At 65.4% G+C, this 24,409-nt stretch overlaps 2 protein-coding genes across 13 annotated transcripts in view; one reads left to right on the forward strand and one right to left on the reverse strand.

The window, feature by feature from the left end:
- SEMA4D (semaphorin 4D) overlaps positions 1-14,133 on the forward strand; it is an 84,042-nt gene extending 69,909 nt beyond the window's left edge. For 4 of the 11 annotated variants that reach the window (XM_082694176.1, XM_082694177.1, XM_082694178.1 and 1 more), the window contains exons 14-16: positions 1,557-1,729; positions 1,809-1,852; positions 2,636-4,872. In XM_082694176.1, coding sequence (XP_082550302.1) covers positions 1,557-1,729; positions 1,809-1,852; positions 2,636-3,561 — 1,143 coding nt within the window. In that variant the 3' untranslated portion in view covers positions 3,562-4,872. Of the gene's footprint in view, positions 1-1,556; positions 1,730-1,808; positions 1,853-2,635; positions 4,873-5,063; positions 5,271-10,602; positions 10,813-11,378; positions 11,472-12,500; positions 12,599-13,077 lie in introns of those variants that run through there. The other 7 variants (XM_082694180.1, XM_082694179.1, XM_082694182.1 and 4 more) reach the window with 5 other exon arrangements.
- Positions 14,134-14,731: 598 nt separating this feature from the next.
- Positions 14,732-24,409, reverse strand: part of SECISBP2 (SECIS binding protein 2) — a 44,200-nt gene continuing 34,522 nt past the window's right edge. For both annotated transcript variants that reach the window (XM_082694184.1, XM_082694185.1), the window contains exons 11-17: positions 23,838-24,001; positions 23,119-23,257; positions 22,509-22,659; positions 21,830-22,050; positions 16,178-16,332; positions 15,798-15,969; positions 14,732-15,483 (exon numbers count right to left, since the gene is read on the reverse strand). In XM_082694184.1, coding sequence (XP_082550310.1) covers positions 15,392-15,483; positions 15,798-15,969; positions 16,178-16,332; positions 21,830-22,050; positions 22,509-22,659; positions 23,119-23,257; positions 23,838-24,001 — 1,094 coding nt within the window. In that variant the 3' untranslated portion in view covers positions 14,732-15,391. The remainder of the gene's footprint in view (positions 15,484-15,797; positions 15,970-16,177; positions 16,333-21,829; positions 22,051-22,508; positions 22,660-23,118; positions 23,258-23,837; positions 24,002-24,409) is intronic.

Genomic DNA, 24,409 nt, shown 5'->3' on the forward strand with positions numbered 1-24,409 from the left:
CCTGGGCCTTCTTTCCGCGTGGAGGAGCTCCACGGGCCCAGCGCCCACGGGACCCCAGACGTCTGGTCATCACTCCCACCCCCACCCCTATCCGAACAACCATCTGCTCCACTTCCGGAGACTCACTTGGCCTGAGACGTCTTACTCCTCAGCCCCTGTGGCCGGGGCCAGTCCTCATTGGTCTTTGTCTTGGTGGCACGGTTAACTGCAGAGAACTGCCCGCGTTCTGCAGAACACTGCGGTCTCCTCGTGCTTGGACGGGGCTGACGGTCTGGGGCCCTGCTGGCTGGAGCGCGTGGGCGAATGTCCAGCCTGTGGTGCCTGATGCTTGCTTGTGGGAGACCTCAAGGCTGCTGTGTTGTTCCTCCGACCCCCAGACTTGTGCAGCTGCCAGCGACCGCGGCCCCAGCAGGGGTTTACTGCCCCTTCTCTAGGATCAGGTTCTTGGTGGCTGTGCCTTATGGGAGCCCAGCCCTAAGGAGGAGGTGTATGCAGAGAGGGGAGCCCGTGGCCCCCAGGGTCCCTCAAAGTCGCCCGCCCGGCCCTCCCAGAAGCCTTCAGCTCTGTAAGCCACGTGACCCCTGGACCGTGACCTAGTGTGGCTTCCTCTGCCCGGTCCCTGCCAATAGGGAGGGGCTGCCTGGGCCAGCTGTCCACAGCTTGTTCTCACCGGACAGTCTGCTGCAGAGGGGGCCTCCTTTCAGCTGTGCCTGTGCAGAGCAGGGGGGTGGGGAGGGGTCACAGGCTAGGAAACAGGCTGGCCTCAGGAACTGGGGCACCAGCCAGACTCGGTCTCCCCAGGGGAAGGCTGTGCCCTATCTGGGTCCGAAACTGAGTTCTGTTAAGCTCGGAAATCTCAGGGTTAACCAAAAGATGGGGCGGTAGGTGGGGGTCGCGGGGAAGGGAGTGTAGACACAAGTGCGGAATTGCAGTCCCGCGGCCGTGGCTGCCTGTCGGGCAGCGGCCCTTGCGGGAGCCCCATCCCCGCCGCGTAGAGCGCGGTCAGCCTTGCCGTGTGCCGCGCGGGCAGCCTTGCTGTGTGCCGGGCTCTCTGCCGCGCGGTCTGCTGGTCTCCCGGTCCGCGTGCTCCTCCCTCGCAAACCTGGACAGGACAGCGCCTGGCACGTCCTTGGTCCCACGTGCTGGAATCCTGCACGCTTCCCTGCCACTGGGCACCTTTCCTGGCCCCGCCGGGTTCAGACCCGCCCTAGCCGTCTGCGCACGGCTGCTCAGGCTGGGCAGGCCTGACGTGGGGCTCCGCCTTGTGCCGCTTGATCTCTGGCGGGTGGCGGGGCTGGGAGTGCGTGGCTGGAGGGGCTCTGTGCACGCGGAGGGAGACCCGTATCCACGCAGGTCCCTGGAGGAGAGGAAGAGGGCGTGGGGGCCTGGAGGGCGGAGCCCATGCATGGACTGGGCTGGAGACCCCATGGTGCCCACCTGCTCATGGCTCTGGAAGCTCCCGGATGAGCAGACGCATGCACACGCGCGCCAAGAAGTCCTGGCGCCAGGTCCGCGATGGCCGCCCCCTCACCTGCCTGCCCCATCTCACCCCACAGGGCAGGAAGTTCGTCTACGCGGGCTCCAGCTCGGGCGTGGTGCAGGCCCCCGTGGCCTTCTGCGAGAAGCACGCCACTTGTGAGGACTGCGTGCTGGCCCGCGACCCGTACTGCGCCTGGAGCCCGGCCAGCCAGGCCTGCGTGGCCCTGCACCTGCCGGACAGCCACAGCAGGTACCGGGGGACGCGGCAAGCCGGCTCACCCGCCCGCGGGGTAGGCGGCGTCGCGTGACCGTGCCCGCTTGTGTTGCAGGGACCTGATCCAGCGGATGAGCGGAGACACGGCCGGCTGCCCCAGTAAGTGGGTCCCTGTCGCTGCGCTGCTCCTGGGCGTCACTGAGCCGCGGTGCTCCGCTGCTGGGGCGTCCTGTACCTTGTGTTCCCCCTCCTGTCCCCAGAACAGAGGGCGAGCATCCCTGAGGATACTGGGGCTGGCCCGCCTTCCCTTTGAGTTGCAGAAAAGGGTGTTTGAAGCCACATAGCGGGTCTGTTTCCTGGAAAGGCACTTGTTGTCCAACCCAGGACGTCCACCCTCGAGACGCTCTCCGCGTACCTTGGGGTTGCTTCAACGACCCAGACAGCCTGGCAGTGGAAGGGAGGGTGGCGAGAGAGGAGTCCTCAGCCCTCTGCGAGGCCACCGCCGGGTCAGGCTCATACCTCTGTCCCCTGGAAGGCAGTCGCGCTCCTGTCCCTGACCCAACGGCGGTCATCCGCTCGGGCAGCTTCAGGACGGGGCACCGGGGGCACCGAGGGCACCGAGAGGCCGCGAGCCCGGCAGCCGCCAGCAGACGCGCGTGGTGCGCAACTCGGAGCGCGGCCACTCGGCCTCCCAGGAAGCCAGGGCTCCAGACATCATCCGGCCGCCCGGTGGCCTCCGGGTGCCGTGTCCCGCTGGGCTGCATCGGGGCCCGTCTCTGCCGTTCTGTCACGCGTGTCTTTATCTCCTTAGTCGTCCTGGAAGAGTCCGTGTTGCTCCAGTGGGTGGAAAGCTTGTGTTCTCGTGCGTGTTAACCTGTCTGTAAAAGGAGGGAGGCAGCGAGCGGGTCGTTGACGCTGTGCACGTTTATTTTGATGTTCCAGATAAAACTAAAGAAAGTTTCCGGCAGCATTTTTTCAAGCACGGCGGCACGGCAGAACTGAAATGCTCCCCGAAGTCCAACCTGGCCCGGGTGGTGTGGACATTCCAGAACAACGAGCTCAAGGCCGAGGGCCCCAAGTACGGCCTGGTGGGCAGGAAGGACTTGCTCGTCTTCAACCTGTCGGAGGGAGACAGCGGGGTGTACCGGTGCCTGTTGGAGGAGAGGCTCCGCAACAGGACGGTGCTGCATGTGGCGGCCAGGCACGTTCTGGAGGTCAGGGTGCCCCCGCGGACCCCCGCGGCCCCCACCACGCCAGCCGCCCACGCCGAAGGGGACAGGACCCCCCTCAGAGTGTCAGCGGAGCCCACCCCGGGCCCCCCAGCCCAGACGCCGGTGGTGCTGGGCCCTGCACTGGGGGCCATGGCCCCGCCGCCCAGCCCCACGCCCAGCAGCACGCCGTGCAAACCCAAGACCGTGGTGAACACGGTGCCGCAGGTGCACTCGGAGAAGACCGTGTATCTCAAGTCCAGCGACAACCGCCCGCTCATGGTCCTCTTCCTGCTCTGCTTTGTGCTCTGCCTCGGCCTCCTGTCCTACAACTGTTACAAGGGCTACCTGCCCGGCCAGTGCCTCAAGTTCCGGTCTGCCGTGCTGCTAGCGAAGAAGCAGCCTGCGGCCGACTTCTCTGAGTTCGAGCAGAGCGTGAAGGAGACGCTGGTGGAGCAAGGCAGCTTCTCCCAGCAGAATGGGGCGCAGCCGCGGCCAGCCCTGGACACGGGCTACGAGACGGAGCAGGACACCACGGCCAGCAGGGCGCCCACCGACAGGGAGGACTCGCAGCGGCTCGATGACCTCCCGGGCCGGGACAGGCCCTTTGATGTCAAGTGTGAGCTCAAGTATGCCGACTCGGACGCGGACGTGGACTGAGGCGGCCGCACGGAGGCCCCCAGCCGGCGTCGCGTGCCCGGCCCCGGGGCGGTGTGGGGAGCCCGTGTCTGTGCACCTGCTTCTGTGTCTCTTCCCTCGGGTCGAGCTTGTGAGTTGGTTTCTTTGTCCTTTTGGAAAGCGGCGAGCATTGCGCCGGCCTCCTGTGGTGGGCCACGGGCGGGGACAGGCCTGCGGGCTACGGTGGCGGCTCCCCTCTGCCCCAGCTCCCCCGACGCCCCTCGCGCCTCCGGTGCCCCCCAGCCCCCCGCCCCAGAGCAGCAGCCACTGAAAGATTGTTTCGTTCCAGATTGGAAGTGACACTCGTGTTTATCAGATTGGTAACTTAGCGCCTGTTGTCCAGATTGGCACGAACCTTTCCTCCCACGGGATTATTCTGTAGGGTTTTACTTTTTTTGTGTTGGGTCGTTTGGTTTTAAGTCACTAAAGCAGATGTTTTCAAGTTTAGAAGTCGCACATCCGGTTTCTGTTGCGAGGACAGGCTCCAGCTTCTTACGTTGCTTATGATTCTCAGGGATAAACCTATTTTGGCCACATGCGTTCCTCCTGCTTCCAGAAACATGGACAAAACCATCTCTCGAGCACACCGGTATTTTTTTTTCTTTAATTGTATTCCTTGAGGGAAGTGTCATCCTCAGAGAGATTTCCTTTCTGTACTTTTTCTGTTTTAATTCTTTCGAAGAAGAGAGGCCAGTGGGTGGCTGTTCTATGAGCCCGGCGGGGTCCCCAGGATCAGAGGAGCCGCCTGGCCCAGGGCCGAGGGGGCGCATGTGTTGCCATCGGATGCTCACAGCCGCTGCTCGAAAACTCCTGTGCAGACGGACAGACGGACGTCCACCGGGGCACCTTCCGCCATCCGCGCGGCTTCTGTAACTGTCGCTCCCGCGCGGCCGCTGTCCACGGGACGCCCCGCTCCACCGGCCAGAGCCGGCCCCACCTGCGCGCGAGCTGGGCGGCGGCAGCCACACAGGCCGTCTCTCCACACACGCCACGGAGCCGCAGGGTGGCCCACGCGGCTGGCGCGGTCTCTCTCAGCGCGCACGGGAAGGACGGTGTGGCCGCGGCGCTGTCACGCGTACCTGCTACTGCGTGCGCTGGAGGTGGCGGCGCGCTTGTCATGACGGGGAGCAACACAGATTTCTGTGCCTGCGTGGACAGTGTCCTCTTCAGCATGAGACTCAACCGTTTTGGTGTAAACATTTGTGTTTTATAAGATTTACTTTGTTTTTATTTTTCTACTTTGAATTGTATACATTTGAAAAATAACCGAATAAACGAGAACCTTACATCCTTGACGTGGGCCTGTGACTTGCCGCGGCTGCCGGGAGGCCCCCCCGTCCCTCCCTCCTGTGGGGCGCGAACTGGGGCAGGTCTCAGGACCGCCGGGCCCTTCCCTCCCCGGTGCTCTGCTTGCTTCCTCTGGGGCCGTGGGACCGGACGGCGCCCTCCTCAGCGGCCTCTCTCTCTTCTGTCCTGTCTCACAGCCTCGTCTGTGCCCTTCCCTCCTCCGGGGTCCTCCTCCCTGTCCTGTCGGGGCCCTGGCGCAGCTTCCTCGCCCCGAAGCCCCCGGCCGGCCTCGGGTTCGGGGTCTGACAGCGGCCCGCCTGTCGCCTTGCTGCCGCCCTTCCTCAGCGACCAGGCCCAGCACGTGCGCGCCCTGGGGACCTTCCACCTCTTCTGCCAGGCCACAGGTAAGCGAGGCACCGGGCTGGGTGGGGGCGGGCAGTGCCGGCCCGGAGCCCCTCCTGCCAACGGGGGGGTAACGGCTTCTTTGAGGGCCAGTGTTTCCTGCCAGGGGCTTCATGGCCATGGATTCAGTCGTGAGTGCTCACCTCTGCCTCCGAGCCTCCAGGCCACCCACAGGCGGGCTGGGCTGGGCCCGGAGACCTCGGTTAGTTGCTCAGCCGTTCGCAGACTGTGCGCGCGCGGACTGTTCAGGGGTGGGTCTCTGTGGCATCTGAGAAATTCGCTCCAGAGCCTGCAGAAGGGACGTTGTGACTCGGTGGTGATGTTGACACAGGACAGCTTGAGAGCCTGGTGGCCCAGGAGGTGTTGGGAGGGGCTGCTGCACGGCTGTGGTCTGGCCAAGCCGCTGACCAGGACCCCTTCCTCCGTGCCCAGAGCGGACGACTAGAGCGCAGGAGGACAAGCACAGGTAGTTTCTGTTGGAGATTTTAAACTGCAAGAAGCCACTCGGGCTGTGGCGCGCCCCGTGGGGGCCGCGGGCTGCCTGCGTGGCTGCAGGGGAAGTGCCCTGTGCGTGGCACGCTGTGGAGAAACCTCTGGGATCAGGTCTGTGTGGTCCTGGGTCGCCTGCTCCATGCCTGGCCTTGGTTTGTGCTGGGCCCCCCGTGGCTCTGGGGCCTGGCGATGTCCCTTGGGGCCTACCCGGGCAGGACATCGACCCTGTCGCAGGGAGAGCGTGTGGTCATACAACCCGCAGGGGCAGGCGGGCCATGTGTCCGGGAGTCCAACACTCTCACATGTGGCTTCTCGGGCACCCGTTCGCAGGAGGGCGCGTGTAGCGGTGCTGTCCCTGCGAGTGGGGGATGGAGACCACCGTCAGCCAGAGCAGGAACCACGCCGGGCTTCAACAGGGGCCCAGCACGGGCCATGAGTCGCGGCGCTGCAGGCGGTCGGGGAGGAGGGGTGGGATCCGCGCCAGCAGGATGGGGACCGGGGCTGGTGGCCTTGTGGCCCGGGGCGGAAGTGGGCAGCGTGGAGGGGCAGCACTCAGGGTGGACTGAGCGGAGGGCCCATGGGCCCCGCCCTCCTCCTCCCATGCTCCTCAATTCCCAGGAACACTGGCCCATCTAGAACCTCCCATTGTTCCAGTGCGGCTCCACCTGAGGCCGGGAGGTGGCGCAGGAAGGACCGGTCTTTCCCAAGGAGCCGAATGTGCCGTTCCACCCAAGGCAGAGGGCCCCGCGTTTGCCCAGAGCGGGCTCGGTACACGCCCCGCGCACGGTGCACACGCGCCACAGCCGGGCTCCCGGAGGCAGGCCCGAGTGCCGTGGCCCGAGGGAGGGCCGCCCCGCCGCGCAGCGGTGACCGAGGAGTGGGCACTGGCGGGGAGCGGCCACATCCCCGTGCCCCCACCCACCCTCCAGAGCCCTCACCTGAGCGCTCAGCAGGCAAAGCCAGGAGGCGGCCCTCGGGGGAGGCCCCAGCCAACGTGGAGGCGCTCGCGTCCACGCTAGGAGACCACTGCTGCCGCAGCAGCCCAGCAGGCGGAGGCCCCGCGCAGTCCTCGCCCCGAGGCCAGCCTGCCAGGCTCACTCACTACACGTGGACATCTGGGTTTCTCTGCCCAAAGCCCTGGCCATGAGCCAGGGCAGGCCCACCGTGCAAGTGCTGGTCCAAGTATGTGGTGTTCTAAAGGACAGCGTCTTGGCAGTCACAGATGGTACCACAGGTTAAGGCCTTTTCAAGCTGCCGCTCTGGCCGCAGGCTCAGGGCCACCACAGGGCTGTCCCTATTAAACCACTTCACAGAGCCTGGGGCCATGACCCGACCCAGGCCAGGTGGCCGGCTTGTGACAGGCGTGGCTCGTCACCCAGTGATTTTCAGGGCTTCTGTGCTCACCCTCTTCCCTCGGCTCCTGATCTGCCCCGCGGGTGTGCGCGCGTGTCCGGGTGCGTACGCCACACCCCGGTGCTTCTTCTCACGGCTCGAGGTGGGCTGTGGGTTGTGCTCAGCGGCTGCGCCTCCGTCCCCAGCCCGAGCATGCGGAGGGGGGGAGTCCGGATTCCAGGACCGCCCAAGCTGCTGCCTGCCCCGTGGTGAGCCGTGGGCGTGCGTCCGCAGTCGGGAAGAGGGGTCCTGGGCCGGGGGAATGCAAGTCGGCGTGTGGCCGTGTTCCAGACTTTTCGAGAATGATGACACCGTGCCCCTCGTGCCAGATGTCGGGACAAACAGTCGTCCGTAGCTACGTTAGGGCGCGTACAGACGGGCACAGGGTCGGAGCAAGGGACCCGTATGTGTCCGTGTTCCTGCGCGTGCAGACCAAACCTCTGCGCCCACAGGCCAGAACTCCGAGCTCTCCTTCCCAAGGAAAGCCGAGCTGTATGCCCCAGGGGCCCCCACATCCGACGGGACTGTGCTTCCCGCTCATTTACACTGCGTCACCTCTAAAGCGAAGAACGGAACCCCTGTACTATAGGTGATGGTCGGCTGTTCAGGGTTTTGATAGCCTTGTATGTTTTAACCGTGACGTTGGACACCGGAGTCCCTGCAGCCCCTGGGCGCCGCAGGGGCCACGGAAGGTGCACGGCTGAAATGTCCTGTGAGCGCCCGCGGTGGCCGTTGGTGCTGGCGTGATTCAGGGCAGGGGCTCGAGAAAGGCCAAGGCCGGGCTGCAGGGTAGCCGACTCGCGAGCGGGTCGTTTCCCAGGAGGGCGGAAACCCCTCCATGGATGGGCAAGGCGGACCGGTCTCTTTGCTGGGGTCTCAATCCTCAGCGGGTTTCGCAGGGCGCTTTTGCCAAAGCTGGGTCTCCCTTCTGCTGGGCTCGTCCTCATGTGCGGTCGTTGGTCCCAAGCACCTGACACCCCATGAGGCTGTGCACCCGAGCCGGCGACCCCCGCCCTTCCCCCGCCAACAACGGGGTCTGGAAAGCGCATTTAGCCACACGCGCCTCCGGGAATTAGGACCTGCATGTTCTGGGGTCACTGTTCAGCTGACCACAGGGCACCAGCCGCTTCGAGGAGGAAGGCTGACACAACTGGGGTGGTGAAGGGCCCCCCCACCCCGGCAGGGTCCCGACTTCTGTGCAGTTGTGAACTGGGCCATGCCGGACATGGTCCGGACACCGTCCGGCCCCCGGAAGCCCGGTGTGAGCACCGCCCCCAGGTGCGGCCAGGAGCTGGTGGGAGGCCACGGGGTAGGCTGGCCCAGGGTCAGGGCAGACCACAGGCATGGGGATGCCAAGAGGGGACACCGGTCACAAATGTGGCCCGAGAACTGGGAGTAGACCCCATCCCCCCCATCACACTCCGCTCCAACTTAGGGCTCTCAGGCCCCGCTTCCAAAATCGGGTGTCCTCCCTTGGTGAATAGCCACTGCTCTGAGGGGCTCTGGTTTTCTCACGCAGGCTGGGCTGGGGGGCAGGCTGGAGCCAATGGCCCCTGCACCTCGCGGACCCCGGGGTAGGTACTGGAACCTGAGGCCAGGGGAACCGTCCTAGGGCCCAGAAGAGATGCCGCATGCCCAGGGCATGAAGGCGTGGCCCTGCGGGGTTGCACGAGGCCCCCGGGGTAGGGGGGTACGGCCTGCTGTCTGGGCCTGATGGTGGGGTGCAGGCCCTGCTGACGGTTTAACAGTCCCTTTGCCTCCTTGTCTTCCCTGCATTCGGAAGGAGCTGCGGAGCTTTAAGCAGAGTAAGTAAAACGAAAGCTCCCCTTTAACGTTTTTAAAGCTTTCTTGGGGCTAAGCGCGCGCTTGAAGATTTAATGACAAAGCTTTTCAGGACCGAGTGGCACGTAGTCTGTGCTCAGCCCAGGCCCCCGCAGTGTGGTCAGCCGAGCGCGTCGCTCCTTCGGGTCCTGGCTCAGGGTGAGGAATCGGCGCCAGCTCAGGCCCCCAGTTCTTTGTCCAAGTTGGCCGTGAGGACCTTCCGGAAGCTCCTGTGGACGCATCTAGTGGCTCCAGCCCTGGGCGGGTCTCCGCACACAGCATCATGGGGCAGTCGGGGGCGAGCGGAGCCCGGGCTCTTGGGAACGGACACAGGCCGCCTCACTTCCCGATCACGGTGCCTCATGAAAATCCCTGTCCAGACCTGCACCCGCAGCCAGGCGGGCCGGTGGGCGGGGCCCAGCAGCCACGGCAGGGGCGCCGGCACGGGCGTGCCACGGGTGCTACGCATCTGGAGTCCTCGACGGAGGACAGAACGCTGTGGGAAAACAAGTTACAGCGAGGGACTGAAGTCCCGGGAAGCCCACACAGAAAACGAGAAAAGCCACTGTGTCCCTGTGGCCGACGTGGCCAGACAGCTGCTGTGTGAACCACTTCTGAGCAAAGCCTTCCAGAATTTCCTTGACGGCCTTGGCACGTTTCTTTCCTCGAAGTGCCTTGTTCTCACGGCAAAACCAGTATTTGCTGTTGTGGGTCTGGGATTCTGGGAAAGCGCCAAGAGCGGGATCGCAGCTCCTCGCTGTCCGCCACCTACAGGCAGCTGCCCCCAGCGCGACGGCTAGTGGAGGCCTTTCCTCCGGCGTCTACACGTCTGTGTACACGTGGACACACACTGATGCTTAAATATCTCCTGTGACACGACGGCATTTCCCTGGGTTACAGTCTCAAACGTGACTCACAAATGACAACACAGCTGGCCGTCACATCAGGTCTCTGACTCCTGGTTGTTTGTCTCCAACTTCTTACGGACACAGCTCTGCTGGCCTCGGGGCTCATTCCTGGGACTGTGTGGTCCGCGTCTGACTTTCCCTTGGGAGGAAGGCTCTTTGGACATGCCGAAAGCAGTGCCTCACGGACGAGAGACCAGAGCGGGGCGGGGCCATGCCAGCGACACAGGAATCCCGGGAAGGCCGTCCTGGTGTTCCTCCTCCTCAAGCAGCCGTGGCCAACACCGCCCCAACCCGCTCCCGCGCCACAGCTTTGCGTCCTGCGTGCGGCCGCTGGGCTGCAGGTTCCTGCCGGGCTCGGGGAACTACGGCCACAGACGGCGACCCTCCTCAGCCCGGTGTCCTCCACGACACGGCGGCGTATGTCGCCCCAGCCTGGGGGAGCGGCTGGGTAGACTCCTGCTTCACGGAACGGATCCCCAGGCAGGACGGGATCTGGGTTGGCACCCAGCGCGGCTGCTGGTGCCACCACGCCCGGCACAAGTTTGGGGGAGAGCAGAGAGGGGCCTTCAGTCTCGCTCGGCCCCCCGGCGCCCATCCTGTCCCCCGGGTTGGCTGGACCCCCCCTTCAGTGCTGGGGAGAGCAGGGGTGGCCCCACAGAGGCAGAGCCTTTGGTCACAGGTGGTGGTGGCAGGGCCCGGTCAGATGTGTCCGTGTCCGCAGGTCCCGCAGACATTCACTTCATCTGGGAGAAGAACGGCCGCGAGCTGGAAACGTGCGTCCCCACGCAGACCCTGGCGCTGCTCGACGGCAGGACCCACGCGCTCAGCTGGCTGCGGGACGCCGTGGGCGCGAGCGCCGAGTACCGCTGCTCCGTCGGCTCCTCCGCGGGCAACAGGACCTCCCGCGTGCGGGTCACCGTCATGAGACACGGTGAGTGGGGTCCCTCCGCGTCCACACCCCCAGTCACACACCCACCCCGTGCACACGCCTGCCAGGTTGCACTGCGGGTTTCCGTTGGGCGGTGCTGGGAAGGCCGCGTTCTGAGAGCCCCGAAGGCCCCAGCTCTGGCTTCGCACGGAGAGGACCGGGCGGGGTGCACAGGGCTGGCCCGAAAGGTCTCCCCTGCCCCCCGGACGTTTGCCTCAGTCTCTGCGGGCTCTGTGCATGGCCTTCCCAGACCCCCGTCCACATGGTCCACACTCATGCCACAGTGTCTCCAGGCCTGGCCAGGCCCAGGGCACCGGGAAGCCTTCCCTTCCCTTTCCTCCGAGAGACCCTGCTCCACTTCATGTCCTGGGCTCTTTCTGGAACTCTCCTGCCACACGTGAGACCGCCTGGCATGGTGTGGGGCAAGGAGGGGCCCCGGGGCCACATGCTGCTTCCAGCCAGCCTTGGAGGCCGAGCATCTCGGGGAGGCAGTGCCTGCTTCCCTGCTACCGGCCTAGGGCTCAGCATTCCCGGGTCTGCTCTGTCCCCACCGGCACCTCCGCTTCCAGCTTCCAGGTTCTGTGCTCCCCTCCTGTTTCCGGTCCGTCCTCAACAGTTTCCATCGATGCTTAGGAGATGCTGGGAAGGCCCCCATCCTTCTGGTGAGAGTTTGGGGAGAGAAAACTGCAAACTTCTGCCCCGCCCAGAACCTGGTCCTCCCATTTCTGTCAAGTAGCCCCCGCCCCGCCACCATCAGGGCACGCGGACTCCTCACGTGAGCCTGACTCACAAGCCACGAGGTGTCCCGCAGAAACCACAAGAACGGCACTGGCGGCACAGTCGGGAGGGCCCCCGCGGTGGTCCTGCTCCCCCCACCCCTGCCCCGCGGTCACCCAGCGCACCGGCGTGGGAGCAGCAGGCCCTAACACGGATCGCGGGCAGGTGTACCTGCCGCACACACGCCACGGGAGCAAGGACGCCGGCCAGGACAGCCCGGTCTCGGCCTGGCTGCCGGGCCTGCTGTGTCTCCGGAAGCTGTGGAGCCTGGAGAACGCAGCGCTCCTGCAGGGTGGGAGCCGGACGTCCTCCTGACCCCCTTGGGGTGAAGAACCCCAAACACGCCTCCTCAGCGCTGGCCCCAGCCCTGCCCAGTTCTGTTCACAGAAGAAGCTCTACTTTGTATCTCGGGGTGCAGGTCCCTGGCACCCGTTTCTGAAACTAGCGACAGGGTTGCGGTCTGGTAACTGCGGCGCCTGGGCTCGTGCCGCCCCGACAGCGCCGCGCGGAACTGACTTCCGAACCCTCAGCTCAAGCTGCCGCGGCAGCCACGCGGAGCAGGGAGCAGCGGAGCACGCCACGGCGCCGGCCTGCTGAGCCGCGGACTCCCCGGCCTCAGTCGGGACAGGCCTCCCAGGAGAGGTGGCACCAGCCCCAAGACGGGGGACACTAGCCCGTCTCTTGCCTGTGTAGGAAATTCAAGTGAGTTGAGGATAGGGCCGGTGTGACCATGGGGACCAGCCGCTCCCGGGGCCAGTGGCCTGAGGAAGCCCCCACAGCCAGGAAGGCAGGCTTGGAGGCTCGAACGCCTCGCCCGAAACCTGGCCGTCGGAGGGCCTCAGCGGACAGACAGACCCAGGCGCCACCAGGGCCAGAAGGCTGACACCCGGCCCCGCCCACCCCTTGTCTTGCAGAGGCGACCCACCAGGAGCAGTGGACCAGAGAGCTGGCCGCCTGGAGGGCTGTGGCCGGGGAGCATGACCGCGTGATGCGGAGCTGGAGGAAGGCGTGGGTACGTGGCCAGACGGACAGCGGGCGGGGGCTGGCAGGGCGGGCCCGCAGAGCCATTCTGCCTTCAGGAACCTTCGGGCTCTGAACTCTAGGCAAATCCCCGGGGAGTGTCAGCGCAGTGAGAAGAGGAGGGCCTCTCGTGGAGACTCCAGATGGGGGGCACGTGTGGCGGCAGGGCCACAGGCTCTCGCTGAGCCCGCAGGGAGTCCCGTCCCGGCGCCCACGGGTGGCAGGACAGGCGGCCCCCAGGCCCAGGTGTCGGCCGGGCAGGTGCCCCAGAGCTCCCCGGCAGGCTTCCACCGTCCTGGCCGCCGTGGCCACCTACAGCCTCTCCTTGCTGCCGACACGGACTCAGGGTCTCTGACCGATGCATTCGAGCTCAGCTTGCACAGGACACCCTCCCCGAAGGCCACCTCCTGCGTCTTGGGGGGAGGTCTCTGTTCTGCCAGGAATTCAAAGGAGCCTGCATTGTTCTTTCAGGAAAGCTGTGACAAGGACAACTTATAGACCTCAGCTGAGGCGCTGCCCCCTCCCAAGCCGCCCCCGGAGAGGCCCCAGGACCGTGAGCAGTCACCTGGCCTGCCAAGACAGGGTTCACCTCAACCGCCAAGACAGCAGCCAAAACTTTAAAGACTTAGTTGCTCGCAGGGGACAGGAGAGCCTACCTGGCGGACACGGGACACCAGGACCGTTAAGCTACAGATTTGATGCCAGACAGCGGCGAGCGTGACGGCTCCTCTCCCAGAATCGCCGCTGCTGTGCTCCCCAGCTGTTCCTCCCGCCCACACGACAGCCCCGTCCCCAGCCTGCCGCTGCTCCCACCTTCACTGAGCTCCCACGCGCCAGGGACAGGCCCAGCGAGACCAATGGAAGCAACTGGCCGGACACCTCGAGTGACAGGAGGTACCCCCCTCTCCCCCCAGGAGCTCCAGGCTCTAAGGGCTCCATGGGCTTCGGCACGCGGCTCCAAGTGTGCTCTGTGCGTGCCCTGAGCTGGCGTGCCCCATGCCGGAGCCTCTGCTGACGGGGCTACACCCTCTGCGGGACCCAAAGGCCTGACGCTGCGCAGCCCAGACCCCGGTCACCTTCTCCTAATGAAATGACAGTAACCCCCAGCCAGCCCACCCTCCCAGAACCTCCCTGCAACCCCCGCACACGGACAACCTGTGTCCGGACCCCCCGCCCCCGATTCGGAGGCTGAGGACCTCTGAGAGCGCGTCTGTCTCCCCCGGCTTGCAGCGGGGTTGCCCGCCCGCCCCGGCTTCCGGGCCCGCATGCAGGGTGCCGTCCACTCAGCGGGGGGTGCGCGCGTCCGGGCTCCCACGGGACGGGCTCAGAGGCCTGGGCCCTTCCAGGGGCAGCTCTCCGCGGCCGGGAGACTCGCCCCAGGTCTGGATGTGGGGGAGTGTCTCATGCCAAGACCGCAATGAGACGCGTGCCCCCAGCCTAGCACGGTGGGGGTGGGGGTCTGGTGGGACCCGAGCTTAGGAGGCGGGGTTGTCTGCACTGTTGAGAAAATAAACAGGAATAATTGCAGTGAGCGGAGCATGTGCTTCGGAGGCGTGGCCCCAAGGGCACAGGCCGCTGTGTCCCCAGCAGCTGCAGCCTCTGCCACCAGAGGGACGCTGTGGCCAGGCCAACCCCCCATAGCAAGTCCCCCGAGAAGCACCAGGCGGTGCCAACACGGCACTCGCACCGCCCCGCTGGGCTCCACGTGCTCCCCTGGGCCCTGCTGCCAGTTCAAAACGTCCTGCTCTCCTTGTAGATGAACTTGAGGACTTTCCTGTCGTCTCTCTCAAACCTCCCATGGGGCATGGGGCACCTGCAGACGCAGGAAGGCGAGAGAGCCCTGCCCTTGGGGGAGAAGCTGCGGCGTCACGTGCTCCCGCAGGCCACTCGCCTCAGACTAAACATGCCCGGCGCCACCAAGGTCCCCTAACAGTGCGCTCAAGGCCAACGAGCCCCACGGCTCATGCCATGCGCACTGGGCGGCAAAGCTCCGTCCCGTCAGGACACCGGGACGCGTGGGGCTGAGGCAGCAGACCTCCCGGCAAGCCCCTTCCCCTTAAACGCCGTGCCTGAGGGGCCGCCCCCGGACTTAGGACGTGCCCACGAGCCTAAGACGGCGGGCGGATCAAATCATTGCTCTTTATTCAAAATAAATAAACCCTCTTACCTACAGCAAAATATGAAAGCAAACGTCTATCCCACCGGCCTCCAAGACAGAAACCACATTCAGAATACATTCGTTTACAAAAAGAAAACATCTGCAGATCAGCAAAACAAATCCCGAAACTTCAATATACATTGCTTCTTTGAAAAATAAAAGCAAAAAGGAATAATTCATGTCAAAAGGTCACAGGTTAGAGAAGTGATTTTCCTCGAGGCTCATTTTAGCAGACCCTCTAAATACCCCCCATCTTCCAGTCAAAAAGCCAGCTCCCAAGAGAGCCGCCCCCAAGCCCACACCCGGCCCGCGACGCCCCCCCCCCACGGACACAGTTCAGCTCTTCTGCGGGGGTTGGGGGGTTCTTCACAGCAGAGAACTCGGGGCGCCACACCTTCCAGCCGTTCCCAGATTCCGTAGCTCAGACCCAAAGCTGCCTCTCGGGGCTCCCGGGCAAGGCTCCCCTAGCACGCCCAGGGGTCCAGGGGCCCGGGACATGGCTCCTGGATTCACCTCCCGACTCAAAAGCCACACAGCACAGCAGGTCTGCGGAGACCTGAGAAGAGAGGGGCCCCCGAGTCTCTCGTGCCTCCCTTGCTTACCGCACGCAGCACACACAACAGCGCGCTACAAACTCAGGTTCAGCATCTGCGAGGTTGAAGCCTCCAGCTCCAGCGCGCAGCGACGGTACGCCTCCAGGTGTCTCCTCCAGATTTCCACTACAGACGACAAAGGGGCACAGCTGAGGGACACCCAGGGACAGCTGGGGCCGTCTCTGCTGTCCGGGGGGGGGGGGGCGACTGCCCAGGGGGGCTCAGGTCCCTACAGGAGCCTGGAGAGGACCTCCCCCCTCACCCCCGCTGTTAGTATCTGAGAGCCTCCTGCCAAGGACCCCACGGGGCTCAAGGCCACGCTCTGCAGGCGCCATGTGACCTGAGGTCTGAGCCCAGCTGGGACCCCCCCGGCCACCTGTCAGTCCAGGGGGACGCGGAGCCCGAGGACGCACAGTCCCCCCGCCCCGCCCAGCACTCACTGTAGTGCGGCTCTTCTCTCCCGGCCACGGGAGCCGGGGGGCTGTCCTGCGCCGAGCCGCCGGGAGCCGGGGGGCCGGGCTCCCCAGCCAGCTCCTGGCGCACGCTCTCCAGCATGGTCTTGTACGCCAGCCGGGCGGCCATCGTCAGCTCAACCATCCTGTGGAACTGGTCCTGGGGCAGAAGGGAGCGCGTGGATGACAGCCCTGACCCCAGAGGACACGGGTCTCCGCCTGCCGGGCAGCAGGGGTGAAGCAGGGGACCCCCAGCAAGGATGCTGCCTGCCAGCGGCAAGCACAGAGCTGCCTCCGAGTGGCCCTGCGGTGCCCTGCGGGGGACACTGCATGCGCGCCCACGGCTCCCAGCCCGGCCCCGAACTCACCTGGGCCCCGTCGTAGCTGAAGATGCCCACAGCGCTGACGGGCACGGCCTTGTTCAGACTGCGCCCCAGCGCTTTGCGGTTGAGCGCAAACACGAACGGGATGCTCTGCTCGCAGGCGTAGTCGATGATGGTGTGCAGCGTGTCATCCAGCCCGCCTGGTCAGGGACAGGGCAGCGACCAGGAGACGCGTCACACGCAGCCTGGCGCGGTCCTAGCCACAAAGGGATTCCACCTTCACAGGCCACAGCCCCGTGGGCCGCGCCTGCAACCAGGACAAGGCTGCCCCCCCCATCCCGCAGGCGCAGTGTTCCTCCCAGCCAGGGGACGCGCTCTCGGAAGAGACGCATAGACGCGTCCTCCGCCAAGGAAACACCTGGCCTTACGTGGGACACGGGAAGGGAGGTCTTCGCCTTCTAGCAGGGTCCCCGCTCCGGATCCCAGCATGGGGGTACACAGAACACCCGGCAAAGCTCAGACACCGGCAGGGGCCAGGCCTCCCCATCTCCAGGTCAGGTGCCCCCAAGTCTCAGTGACACAAGCTCCAACCAGAGGGCTCTGCGCTGCCACCGCCCACGCGCTCTCCCCACGCGCCTTTCGTTTGCTGGAGGCTCCCAGGACGCAACGCAGGGAAGCACTGCCCGTGTCTGCCTAGTCCCTCACGGCCATGACCCAGAACCGCCATCCCCAGCCAGAGCAGAGGGGGCCGGGGAGGGGGGGGGGGGAAGCCCGCCCGCCCCCCCCCACCCCGTGCACCCACCAGCAGGCGCCCCACAAGCCACTGCGGACTCCACCTCCGGCCCCTCCCCTCCCTGGAGGCCCAGGCCGTGGAGGGAACCAAGCTCCGGCGGGACCCCAGTTACTTGGCCGACCCTCCTGGCAGCCAGCCCCTGCCTCTGGGCCGCTCCGGAGGTCACCTTTGTTTATATAACACCTCTGGGGAGTTATCAGGACTATTCCAAGGTGTGAGCCACAAACCAAGCACAAAAACCCAGCAGGAAGAACTCTTACTTCGGTCACGGACCGGCTTCACGGGTGTTTGCTGCAAAGGACGGGACGGCTCCAGGGAATAATCCGGACCCGCACTGTGCCCCAGGCCCCCGGCTAACGGCCTGGGAGCAGGAGCTCCTGCGTGCCCACAGAGATGGGACCCTGGGGCACGGAAAGGTCACCGAGTACACTACAGGCCAGGGCCCCCCGCGGCAGACCCCACCCTCCACCACCCGCCCTGCAGGGTCTGGGCGCGGGGGCGGGGGGCGGTGCAGGAGAGGCACGCTGAGAAGGGCTGAGGAGGGCTGCGTGTGGGTGACGTGCCGCCACACGGGGGGCCCAGCAGTCCCGAGTCTTACTACAAGAGAGGGGTGTGTGTGTGTGTGTGTGTGTGTGCACAAGTCGCGCAGGCAAGTGGAGCAGCAAGGACGTGTAGGGACAGGCGTGCAGATCACCGCAGACGGACCGGACCCCTCGCCCGGCACAGAAGATGCACAGAACGGCTTCAAGGTGCGCGGGAACACAACAGAACAGCGACAGGAAGGCACCTGTGCCCTCGGCCACACTCATCCCGAGGACAGCAGACCAATTCTGTGTCAACCCAAAACCCTGAAACACTCTTCCTACAATGGGGATTTTCTCTGAAGAATAAAGAAGATGATGAGGCCCACATATCCGGGTCCGAGAGCACACGTGCGGGTGCAGGGCGGGCGCCCCGGCCGTGACCCAGCGGCGCGGAGCGCGGGTACCCCAGCAGAGGGAGCGCTGGCAGGCGGCGGGGAGAGGGCCACTGGGTCGGCCTCTGCAAAGATCCGGCTGAGAAGAATACAGTCTACCGACACAAAAGCAGAAACGTGGAAGTACCAGAAAAACCAGTATTTAAAAACCTAATAATGGGCTTAGAGCATTAAGGTGGACGATGGCATAAAATCTAAAGGAAATGAAAACACCAAAACAAAAAACCTCAGTATACTAACAACACCCAAAATCCCTGCCCGGCCAGAAAACGTTTAAAGAACAGGCAAAAGACAAAGACAAACCAAAACAACATTCACCACTCTCGCCCAGAAGGCTGACTTACTATATAAAAAGGCCCAGGTCACTACTGAAAAGATCAGCAAACCCAAAACACAAACGGGGAAAGAACATAAACCATGAATTCACTGAAACCCCCAAGCTCTTCAACAAGAAAGCAGCTACTCACCGCCTCCCCCCAGACAAATGGGGGCCCCACGCCCACGCCCCCCGGAGCCGAGCCACTGGGGGTGCAGCGGCGGCCTCGGGCAAGCAGCGGTGTGACCCACAGGACCCGCGGCCGCACAGGGCGGCGGGGCCCACAGAGACGCTCCCACAAGTAGGAAGGACAGCAAGCTCGGGGAGTCCTTGTTCTCAACTGGAGATGCCCGGAAAGACCCAGGGGCGGTCCATGCCGTGGGTGCTCGCAGCTGGGCCCCCAGCCCGACGGCTACCCGCTCGGGGCCCACAGCGCCGGATGCCAGGTCTCCGTCTCTCTCCCAGTCACACCCTGATTACCAAGGACCCATCAAATGGGGCACTGCCACTTGCCTCTGGGGGGCTGCAGGCACCTGGGGGGCCGACTCCTGAAAGGGAAACTCAGCACCTGCCCATGTCATGGCCCCGCCCCACCCAATCAGCAGGCGGACGGACTCACAGACAGGGCCCACGACATCTGCCAGAGAAGAAAACGTCTGCCATGGCCCCATCACCTGCCACCACTTAGAGGAGCAGCCAATGCTCGTTCACGAGAAAACAAAAGTACATCCCGCTGCTCTGGGAACTGGGGCGTCACGGTGGCCGGTTTGCTCAGAGACTAACGCTCAGTTCTGCCCAGGCCCTGGCCCAGACCCACCTAAAATCTGAGCACAGAGGAGGAAGCAAGCTCTGCGGACAAAGACACTCAATAAAGGCCTCCGTTCCCAGCCGAAGGACTGCGTCCCCAGCCAGCAGGGAGAGCGCGAGGGCAGCGGGCCGAGGAGGGGCGCGCCATCCTCAGCTGGAGCCACGGTCCTTCCCCACCGCCCGCCGGGCACTCCCGTGGCCCTGGGTGCCAGCCACGCGGTCACGCTCTGCCTCGTGTCCCCCATCCCCAGGGCCCATCACAAATGCTGTCTGAGCCGCCGCCGGCCCATCGAAGGCTCCTTTCCAGGCGGCCCTGCTGGTGCCAGGACTGGGGTTTCTGGAGGGCGCCCGCCACGCTAACTGGGAAGAGGGACAGCAGGGCAGGAATGAGGAGGTTCACGCCGAGCGCCTCTTCTGCTGGTCAGGTCCCTGCAGACGACACCCCACATGTGCCTCCGGGGGACTCCCCTGGGAGAGACTGGGTGGCTGCACCTGTCTGTGTAACACAGCGGCAAGTCTAGACGGTTCTGCCCTGCCCAGCGCCCAGCCCACAGTCTCAGTGAGAGCCACAAGCACCTCCACAGGCCCAGTTCCAGGATTCGGACAACACAACTTAGAACAAGTTAAACGCTCAAAACAAGCACCATGTAAAGTTCAGGTTCAGAGTTACCAGACCAAACACCACCTACGCAGACACGGTCCTCCCCCACGGCTCAAGGCCGGGACGCCGAGGCCTCCCCGCAAAATACTGCAAGCCCTCGGCTAGCTGCTCCTTGCAAAGCACGTACAAGACGTAGTGGCAAGTTCCCTCAGCCTCAAAGCAGAAGCACGTGGGCACGGACGGCGAACAGCGGACCTGGACGTGCCAGTGGTGGAGCCACCTGCCGGCCAGGCTCACCCTCCCTGGGTCGGGGGAAAAGCACCCAGAAGTGCCCACTGCACACTCACACCTGTTTCTCAGTGTGCTTGTTACAGTCGCACGCACAAGTCAAGGGCAGGAAGCTGGAGCGCCAGCAGAGGCTGAGCCCGCCAACCTGACAGCGGGGCGAGTGGGGGGAGCCCACAGCCCGCCCTCCACGGCTTCGTTCCAGTCTCCCGGGGCCCGGTGGCCGCGTGCACTGTGGGCACCTTCCGCCCGGGGGAGGTTCAGGGGAGGTGAGGGCGGCTTGGTGGGCTCCCCTGGGCAACGCCAGGCCCCGATTTCTAGAAGGGATTTGAGGACAGAGGCGGCCCCGCACCAAGCTGAGTGTCTCACCCAGGGGCATCAAGACATCCCCTTGGGGGGGGTTCCCCAGCACAGCAGTGGCCCAGCCAGCCGGCCCAGCGTGGCCCCGCAGCAGCAGCATCACTGAAGAACATGCTAGAACCGCATCTCTGGGGTCCAGTGGCCTCGCTCTGGCAGGGGTCGGGGTGATGCTGGCGCGCAATAGGTGGGCAAGCACGGGCCTGCGATGCAGTTCCCGGCCACCATGCGCCAGCCACACCAGCTGAGAACAAGCAGACCATGACGGCCGGCGGCATCCGTGCAAGCCTGCGGCCTGAGACCCAAACAACCAAGCAGCGGCAAGAGAGGCACTTGGGGTGGGGGTGCCACATCCTCTCTGCGCGCAGCTCAGGGTACTTACTGATCAGCCCCACAGCAGCAGGGCGGCAGCAGACACAGAGACTTCAGGACAGCAGAGACAGCTCCCGGAAGCCAGAGGAGGAGGCACGGGAGGCCGGCGGCACCCAGAGCCGAGGGACGCCGCGAGGACAGCGGCCGAGGACAGCGGCGCGGACGGCCCCGCGCAGAGCGCCCCCAGCAGGGCCCAGGCGCTGCCCACCCTGCTGCTCAGAGAGCCCCGCACACGGGCAGCGCCCACCCACTCCCAGAGAAGAGGAAGGAGGACGGAGCACGGGTGGCGCCGGGGGACCGGGCTCCGAGCCCCATCAGCCAGACGCACGCTCGCACCTGCCTCCCACTGCTGCTGGCATCAGCCCAGCCGCTGCCCAGCAGGAGCCGGCGGGCCGTCCCTGCGGACGGCCACGGGGCGGGTGCAGAGAGCCTCGAGGAGCCCAGGCAAAGCTGCGGAACATGCCGGGCACCGACAATCTCGGGGGAGGCTCAGGCCGCGGGCAGGGAGGGAGGGGGTGGACTCGTGTTCAAACCCAGTGCTGTGCGGGGATCCAAGGATGGGACGCGGCGACCACACAGCCAGAGGACAGGGGCCCGAAGCCCCCTGCTGTCCCAGTCCGGGGCCAGGGCCTGCCCTGAGCCACTGCTCTCGGGCCCTCGGGACCCCACACAAGGCAGGAAACCTCCCGGCTCCGGCAACGGCCGCCAGGGAAGCTCCGCGTAGGCGCCAACCGGCTCCCTGCAAGGTGACCCGACACACGTACGCGACAGGCACACGTGCTCCGAAGGCTCCCTCGGCCCCCGGCGGACAAAGACACAGGACACGGGTTCCCCACGACCCGTCCCCCCAACACACAGCCCGTGCCTGTCTGTCATCCAGCCCAGCCACTGTGCCACAAAACACAGCCGACCTGCCGGGGCCGGTGAGACAGCCGAGCCCCGGGACAAGCCGCCCGTGCTCCCGGACCGAGCAAGGACACACCAGCTGGACGGCCATGCAGCCGGTCACAGAAGCCCCACGGCAGGAGCCCCGGGAGCCCCCCACCTCCCCGGAGGCCTGATGGACCGGCCAGACTGCCAGCCAGAACGGCCCAGGCCCGGCTGCATCAGAGAGCGGCCGCCGGGCAGCCAGGTGAGCGGCAGACGCGGGCCTCGGTGATGGGAGCGGGAGCCCGCCCGGCGCGCGTTACCTTTCGACTGGATCTTCTCGCAGTTGGGGGAGATGATGACGCACTTGAGCTTCCTGAGCCTCAGATGCTTGAGCACCTCCCGCAGCCCCAGCACCAGCCGGCGTTTGGTCTTCGCCTTGACCGGGTCCTTCTGGTACGTGCGGTCTTGGAAGCGCACCAGCTCCCTCAGCAGCTCCGAGACGCAGGCGTCCACCTCCTTGCTCAGCATCTGGCTGCAGTAACTGAGGGAGGTGCCCACTGGCGGCGGCCCTGTCGGGGGTCCCCGCGGGGAGCGGCCCGCGCCGACCCGGGCTCCTGGCCGACGGACCGCACGTCCTCCCAGCTCCCAACTACGAGGGGCAAAGCCTCCTTCTGCCCGGCCTGGGCCCTGGGGCGGCACCAGCCACAGACAGCCACAGCCGGAGCCGGAGAGCGGCGGCATGGGAGCAGGTGGCACTCCCTCCGACGTCCCCAGAGACGCCAGACCGCGAAAGGGAGACATCACCTCTCCACCTGGCCCACTGTGACAGCACGTGAGGACGACAAGGACCTCGCAGAAGCAGAACGGGCAGCCCTGCCATGTCTGTTCTGACGAGGAGAGCCAGGGTCCAGCCTGGTGCCCTGAGGACGTCGGGGCACAACAGCCCCACACTCCGTAACAAAGTGAGCCCAGCCCGCCCCGGGGCCCGCGGTCACTCACTCCCGGAACCTCCTGCTGTGGATCTTGGGGCAACCTGCGCTGCTGGGGACCAGGTGGCAGCCCTCCACCTCCTTCTGGAGCTCAGCTCTCAGCAGCCCTTCCGACTCGCCCTCCAGCGCAGGCGCAGAGGACGACGACACGTCGGACCCCTCTGCAACGTCACAGAGAAGCAAGTCAGCACACAGCCCGGGCCACGCTGGGCGCACGGGCCGAGGGCGGGGAAGGCCCGAGCACATCTCACAGGGTGGCATCTCTGGGACAGCCCCTCCCCGCAGAAGGACAAAGGTGACAAGTGCTCCAGCCACGCACCGACGCTCTGCGGGCTGTTCTGAAGGCACAGCTCGGGCAGCGGCGTACTGACACATGCCCCCTGCGACCCATGACCCTCACGCTGCTGGGCAGGCAGCTACGTGGTTCGTGCTTTTCATTCTCACGGGGAGCATCCGATGCCACACAGCACACCCTCGGCCCCGCCCTGTCCTTCGGCCCGCCGCCCAAGAGGCGCAGGGGCAGGAGCGCTGCCGGCCCACAGAACACCGCCTGGCCAGCCAGCACCCCGACAGCTGCCGCCCTGAGCTGGCGCGGTGCACGGCCACCGGAACAGCGGTACCTGAGGGGACAGCCTGCTCCGGGGCCCCGTCGTCACCACCGCTCTCGCCATCCAGCGCGGTGTCACTGGCGGGAGCAGGACCCCCGGTGTTTTCTTGGAGACGCTGCTGCTTTCTCTCCTGCCGTTCTTTCAAAATGATCTTTAAGATGAAACAAGCAATTCAAACACCTAAGTACTCGTCCTTACGAATAAGCCCTTCTGCTAAACAAGCCACCCCACCTCAGCAGGTGGGCACGGCACCTTCCTGCACCCTCACGGCAGCGACATGCCCTCCGTCCCCAGGGGCCAGGCCCACGCCCCCCAGATGTGCAGAGGCGGGCACGCAGGACCCAGGCCAGACAGCGCCGCCGCGCCAGCCCCAACAGAACCCATATTCCAGAATCTGCACACCAGCCAGATCACCCCAGGGTGGGTGCGGGCAGTAGCCCCCGTTCCTGGTTCTCTGCCCACAACACCTGCCGAGCATTACAAGCAAAGGAGCCCGTCTCCAGGAGCGGAGGCGCTCTGCTGCGTGCCCTCTGCCGCCCGATGCACGGAGGGGGTCGTTGCCAGAGAACCACACACACGCCGAGAGCGCACGCTCCGGCAGGACGAACATCAGGTCTGCAGATGCTACAGCGGTTAGACGTGACACAGGCCGGCAGAGCGGCGTCTCCGAGCTCTAGACGTGACACAGGCCGGCAGAGCGGCGTCTCCGAGCTCCGGCCTCCCCCGCGTACCTTCTTCAGCGAGGTTGGCTTCTTGGCCTTGGGGCCCTCTCTCTGCTTCCCCTTCTTCATCAGCGGGCCGCTGGAGTCCAGGGGGTTGTGCGGCGTCCTCGCCTGGCTCAGGCGGCCCTTCTTCCCCGACGCGCTGTCTCTGGAGAGGACCGGCACTGCCCCGACTGCAACACGGGGGGACACGGGGCATCAGGCGCACCAGGGCACCCCGAGCCGCCCAGCCCGTGACTTCCCTCATCCCCCTCGGACTGACCGTTACACAGTCTGCTCGCTGACAACCCCATGAAGTTCAAACCTTCCAGCAGAGATCCCAAAACACCATCACTTAGCTAGACACAACCAGGGTCCCTCCCCATGATCCAGCCTCCATGTGGCTCAGCAAAGCGTGAGGTGGGGGACCCCCACCCTCTGCAAGGGAGTTATTTCCAGGCGGCGCACACCTACGACAGCCCTTGTGACGGGGTCCGGTCCCTCCCCCCCATTTTCGACACCGTCTCTCAGGGGGAGGCTACTGGTTTCCAAACTCGCATGGTCTCTCTCACTAGCCCGTAGGATTCTCTGCGTCTCCAGGT

The sequence above is a fragment of the Mustela nivalis genome, assembly GCF_964662115.1.
Source record: "Mustela nivalis genome assembly, chromosome: 13".
Lineage (NCBI taxonomy): Eukaryota > Metazoa > Chordata > Mammalia > Carnivora > Mustelidae > Mustela > Mustela nivalis.